The 6,037-nt window shown below is 39.0% G+C and overlaps 1 protein-coding gene across 1 annotated transcript; it reads right to left on the bottom strand.

Annotated features, from left to right (window-relative positions):
• Positions 1-655: 655 nt before the first annotated feature.
• Positions 656-4,004, bottom strand: LOC115155630 (ATP-binding cassette sub-family A member 13-like). The gene is made up of 2 exons (XM_029702435.1): positions 3,901-4,004; positions 656-1,056 (listed from the first exon to the last, which is right to left on the bottom strand). The coding sequence occupies exons 1-2, from the start codon at positions 3,925-3,927 to the stop codon at positions 745-747; spliced, it is 339 nt and encodes a 112-aa protein (XP_029558295.1). The 5' UTR covers positions 3,928-4,004; the 3' UTR covers positions 656-744.
• Between the last annotated feature and the right edge of the window lie 2,033 nt (positions 4,005-6,037).

The raw sequence follows: 6,037 nt of genomic DNA, 5'->3' as shown, positions 1-6,037 counted from the left end.
TATGTAATTGTACTTTTGTTAATTGGTTATAGCCTACAGGTGAGGAAGGATGGCCATTACATTTTTAGGACTTCAACACATATTAGTGAAGAAACATGACAGAAGCATGTTAACATCTCTATGATTCTCATTACATGATGAAACATCAATAGAGCAACCCGGTTCAATTTAACAGTCCAAAGTGGCCACAAAGTGACTTCATAAGTTATCCTTTATAAGGTATATGTGATACAGTGATTTGATAAACTGATAACAGAACCAAAGCAAAATTATACAATTAAAATAAAGTCAATTACAGGTTGAATTAATTTAATGTTTACATTATTATTAAACGTACATGCAGATCCATTTATTCATTTCCAGCCCAGATTGATTGTTGCTCTCCTTCCTTCACAGTGGGTGTCCTCAGACAGACAGACATGTCGACAGACACGTTGTATTGTGAACAAGATAGCCGCCAAAGCTATGTATCTGAAGCCTCAATGGATTCGAGGCTTATGCTGTGTGCTTCGGAACCTTCTTCACTGTGGATTGGAATTGTCTCCATGCCAACCTTCCCAATGGCAAAGTTCATGAAGACCTGGAAGGATCAGTGACTGGGTTTGTTATTCAGAATGCTTTATATACTGTAGGGTTATGCCCCAAATGGCACCCTATTCCCTAGTACACTACTTTTTACCTATAAAGGGAATAGGGTGCCATTTTGGGATGCAGAATAGGTAGTAGGTTCATACCCTCTGTCAGTCACTGAATAGGATTCAAAACATATTTTTGCACCTTGATTTTTGAAGTGTGAAGACAAAATGGCCTTTTAAGTCTCTGCCAGACTCCCCCCCCACCATCTGTCTGTCTCTCTTTTCTCACACCCCATATCTCACTTTCTCCATCTCCCTTCCTCTCCCTGTCTCTCTCACTCAGCTCATCCAGGGTAGTCTGGCTGACAGAGAAGTGCTTGATCTGCAAAGTGGCCTTGTTGGACTCCAGCTGGTCAAAGATGTCTGCCATACCTCCAGGTGCCACAGGAACATGATACTCCACAATGAAAGAGTGTTGGTCCTGGGAGGAGACAGGAGGGCACATGTCAATCAATCAATCATCAATCAGGTGCCATACGTCATAAACTGTGTGAATGTGCTTTGGGAACGTGCTGGGGGAAATGTGGGGAAGTTGTGCTGCATGAAGTTGGTAGTTAACTCCACCTCACAGGAAGACACTGCCAGATACGTCTTCACTGTGAAGCCACTGCCACAAAGGAATGTATATATTTTATTACCAATCAGAGTCAATGTTATTATCTGTCAGAAGGGGGAATATTAGGTTACAGCCATAGCGTACAGTTAGCCTGGTCCCAGATCTTTTTGTGTTGTCATGGTGCAGTAGCTGGCTATACAGCACAAATAGATCTGGGAACAAGTTAGCAAAGGGTACAGGAAACAAACATCAAATCAGTCAGAGCACAATAGGAATTGCCTGGTCCTAGATCTGTTTGTGCTGCCTATGGCCGTTGTCACGACAAACAATGACCATATGAGTTGGCAAGGCAACACATAATACATATATGGGACAATGCTACACAGCCAAATCTTCAGTGTAAAAAAAAAACATTCAATTAACAAAGTGTTGACTCTGCGGACCCATAAAGACACTGGAATATTGTTAAATTACCACACTGCTTAGTGTAAAGCCATATTCATATATTTTCCAGAGTTCCTTGCCTTTCAATGACTGTATTTGTTAGTGAACGAGACATGGTTGTTGCATTCATCTATTTTTTGGTCCTATGGACTTCAAGTGACATCCTAAGCGAATATATTTATGATGAAAAATATCAATTATTTAACACAATACAACATGTATTTCATAAAGCCTTATTTTGTTGGCCTAGTTTTACCCTAATACAAAGCCCAGAAACGCAAAAACACGCAGAAACGGAAAAAAAGTTAACCAAGAGAGATGTCAGCGCGCGCAACAGGACACTTTACTGTCTACACTCGGTTTGTTTACATTTTTAAAAAATCATTAAATCGATTTTAATCTGAACTAAAGTTTTGTTACTAAAGGATTCCACAACGCGGTTAGCCTTTACGGCTGGGACTACAAGTTTGTGTTCCTTTTTTTGTTGTTGCGTGGATTCCACGAGTGCTAGACACTTGTCGTCGTCGTGGGAAAGACTCATTGTTATCTTTTCGTAAAACAACTGGTTGCAGTATAAAGATAATCTGGATACCAAGCAGATCCTGAGGGAAATCAACGACTACCAACAGCTTTACGCTATGGAGGAACAACATACTCCTTCGTGGAAAGATCCGACCACCTCACCAAATAACTTTAACCCGACAAAAAAAGGGAAAACAGATTCATCTACAGACACGGACGATTTACTTAGCATTGAGGTAGAGGCTAGTGCTCTGGCTGGAATCCATGCAACAATGGAAAAGTTGTGTGAGGAGGTAGCAGGGCTGAGGGGGAGTTTGGAGTTCAGCCAGAGTGAAATTCTCACACTCCAAAGAGAAAACAAGACACTCACAACCAAGGTAAAAATACACGATAACATCATGGATTGTCTACTCAGGGAAAACAGGGTGATGAGGGAGACGCTACTAGACATACAAAGTCGTAGCATGCGTGAAAATCTCATTTTTTTCTGGTATTCCTGAGGACGCATCCAATAATCCAGAGGGCGCGATCAGAGAATTCATGAAATCCGCATTGAAACTTCCTATGGAGACTGTAAACAAGGTGACTTTCCACCGAGTACACAGACTTGGGGCGACAAGACCAAGGGTCCCCGACCGATCATCGCAAAATTTGAACACTACCAACAAAAGGAGCTGATCAAAAGCAGAGGAAGGGAGCTTAAACTGGCTTATAAAGTGACATTAATTAATTTTGGAATCCAGCCAGAGTAAGGATACCCAACTGTTAGAATGTTTTATCACTTGCAACCTGCATACAGAACAGTACAATAATCTCAATTAAATGTTGTGATACACAAAGCAATTCAAACATTGAAATTCCATCAACTTTCATCAATTTGCATCAACCCTTTCAAATCAAATTGTATTGGTCACATATACATGGTCAGCAGATGACAAGCATTTCGCTACACTCGCAATCACATCTGCTAGCCATGTGTATGTGACCAATACAATTTGATTTGATCTTTATTTTATTTTTATACATCTCCCATTTGGCATGTCTTGTGCAGCGGGTCATAGCAGATGTGTTAACTTGACAACTGTGTCTGAGTTTTGAACGACCCTTCCCCCCCTTTTGTTCCATGCTGGCTGAAGTCCTAGCTAGCTAGTAACTAACTAACACCAGACACAGATGAAAGGGGAAACATACAGGGTTGGGTAGGTTACTTTCTAAATGTAATCCGTTACAGTTACCTGTCCAAAATTGTAATCAGTAATGTACATTTTGTATTACCTAAACCCAGTAACGTAATCTGATTACATTCAGTTACTTTTAGATTATTTCCCCTTAAGAGGCATTAAGAAAAATACAAAAATGTATGTTACCAATTGAACCACATCTATTGCAGGATAAATCAATGTTAAAGTTTACATAGCTGGCCAAATATGGATGTTAAATTTTACTTTACACTTTCTACTACATATAATAATACAATAAAATGTTATGATTACATTAAAATCTCAGAATTCCAGTCATTCCAATAAACATTTTTACATTTACATTTTAGTCATTTAGCAGACGCTCTTATCCAGAGCGACTTACAGTAGTGAATGCATACATTTCATACATTACTGGTCCCCCGTGGGAATTGAACCCACAACCCTGGCGTTGCAAACACAATGCTCTACCAACTGAGCCACACGGGACCACCGTAAATAATAATAATAACAACAGTAATTTGTCATACTTTAATCATCATACCTTGATCTGGTGTCCTTCAAACATCATCCAATTCCATGAAAAACTTGATTTTAACTGTTCAGAAACTTTAAATATATATACCTCTTTCACAATGACACATTCACTTAAGATCTCAGTGACTGACAGTGAACGAATGCAACAACAATGTCTCTGTCACTAGCAAATTCAGTCATGGGTGGTAACTACAATTTACTAGAAAGGCAAGGCATTCAGGGAAATTGACCAACATAGATATTTTCAAATACATGCAACTTAAAAGTTTTATATCACGAAATGTATATTTGAAATGTTTTGGACATCAGAGAAATCTTGAGGGAATCCTATTTGAGTCAGGAAAGGATATTCATATTCCTTTCTAGTAAACCTTGCAGAGAGCCTATCTAAGAAAAAAATATAAACTATTTGAACCAAGACCTAAAAATAACTGATATTGGCACAAGATGGAGGGAATGTTGGAACAAAAGCAACACAATTACAGTTAATGAAAATGTACACTTAATCCAGTAAAAACAAATGTATAGAATTTATTATACAAAAGACTAAATTCACAAATTCTACAGCACAACGGCAGAGTCATGTCTTAAGTCTAAAACTAACAATGACTCAATAATGCATGCCCTCTGGAATTTTTTTTTTTTTAAATGGATGAATGCAACAACCATGTCTCTATCACTAACAAATTCAGTCATGAGTGGTCACTCTTCAATTTACACTGAACAAAAATATACGCAACATGTAACGTGGTTGGTGTCATGTTTCATGAGCTGAAATAAAAGATCCCTGAAATTTTTTATTCACACAAAAAGCTTATTTGAATCAAATGTTGGGCACAAATTTGTTGACATCTCTGTTAGTGAGTATTTCTCCTTTCCCGAGACAATCCATCCACCTGACAGGTGTGGCATAGCAAGAAGCTGATTAAACAGCATGATCATAACACAGGTGCACCTTGTGCCGGGGACAATAAAATGTGCAGTTTTGTCACACAACACAATGCCACAGATGTCTCAAGTTTTGAGGGAGCGTGCAATTGGCATGCTGACTGCAGGAATGTCTACCAGAGCTGTTGCCAGATAATTGAATGTTAATTTCTCTACCATAAGCCGTCTCCAGAATCTGTCAGTACGTCCAACCGGCCTCACAACCGCAGACCATGTGTATGGTGTCATGTGGGTGAGTGGTTTGCTGATGTCAACATTGTGAACAGAGTGCCCCATGGTGAAGGTGGTTATGGTATGGGCAGGCAAAAGCTATGAACAACGAACACAATCACATTTTCTCGTTGGCAATTTGAATGCACAGAGATACCGTGACGAGATACTGAGGCCATTGTCGTGCCATTCATCCACCGCCATCACCTCATGTTTCAGTATGATAATGCACAGCCCCATGTCTCAGGGGTCTGTACACAATTCCTGGAAGCAGAAAATGTCCCAGTTCTTCCATGGCCTGTATACTCACCAGACATGTCACCCAATGAGCATGTTTGAAATGCTCTGGATCAGCGTGTATGACAGCCACAATCAACAGCCTGATTAACTCAATGTGAAGGAAATGTATTTTTTTTAATAGGGATAGACATCCCATCAGCGGGACACCTGTCGACAACATCTGGTGATTCAAATAAATAATCGTAATATTAAACATTTATGAAAATACAATTATCTTATATTGGTTAAAAGCTTAAATTATTGTTACTCTAACTGCATTGTCTGATTTACAATAGGCTTTACAGCGAAAGCATACCATGTGACTGTTTGACGGCGCCCCACATCAACATATTTTTCAACCAGCACAGGCTTCATAAAATCACAAATAGCGATTAAATAAATCACTTACTTTTGAAAATGTTCCTCTGTTTGCAATCCCAAGGGTCCCAGCTACAACATGAATGGTCGTTTTGTTCGATAAAATCCTTCTTTATATCCCAAAAAGTCAGCCATCGATATCAGTAATCCACTCGTTCAACATGTAGACAAAGGAATCCAAAAAGCTACCGCTCAACTTTGTTAAAACAAGTAAAACTACGTTTCTATTTAATCCTCAGGTTCCCTAAAATGTAATTAAACTATAATATTTCATATGGAAAGAAGTATGTTTAATAGAAAACTAAAATTAGCAGGCCCGCCGACAGACT

The sequence above is a fragment of the Salmo trutta genome, chromosome 20 (genome assembly GCF_901001165.1).
Source record: "Salmo trutta chromosome 20, fSalTru1.1, whole genome shotgun sequence".
NCBI lineage: Eukaryota > Metazoa > Chordata > Actinopteri > Salmoniformes > Salmonidae > Salmo > Salmo trutta.
The sequence above is the reverse complement of the archived record's forward strand: the minus strand, read 5'-3'. Positions and strand labels throughout refer to the sequence as shown.

Bases quoted from the DNA above. Each gene is read 5' to 3' on its own strand.
- LOC115155630 (XM_029702435.1), bottom strand. From the start codon at position 3,927: ATGATGTTTGAAGGACACCAGATCAAG. The intron at 1,057-3,900 runs GTATGATGATTA...GTCTCCTCCCAG, and splicing joins TTGAAGGACACCAGATCAAG to GACCAACACTCTTTCATTGT.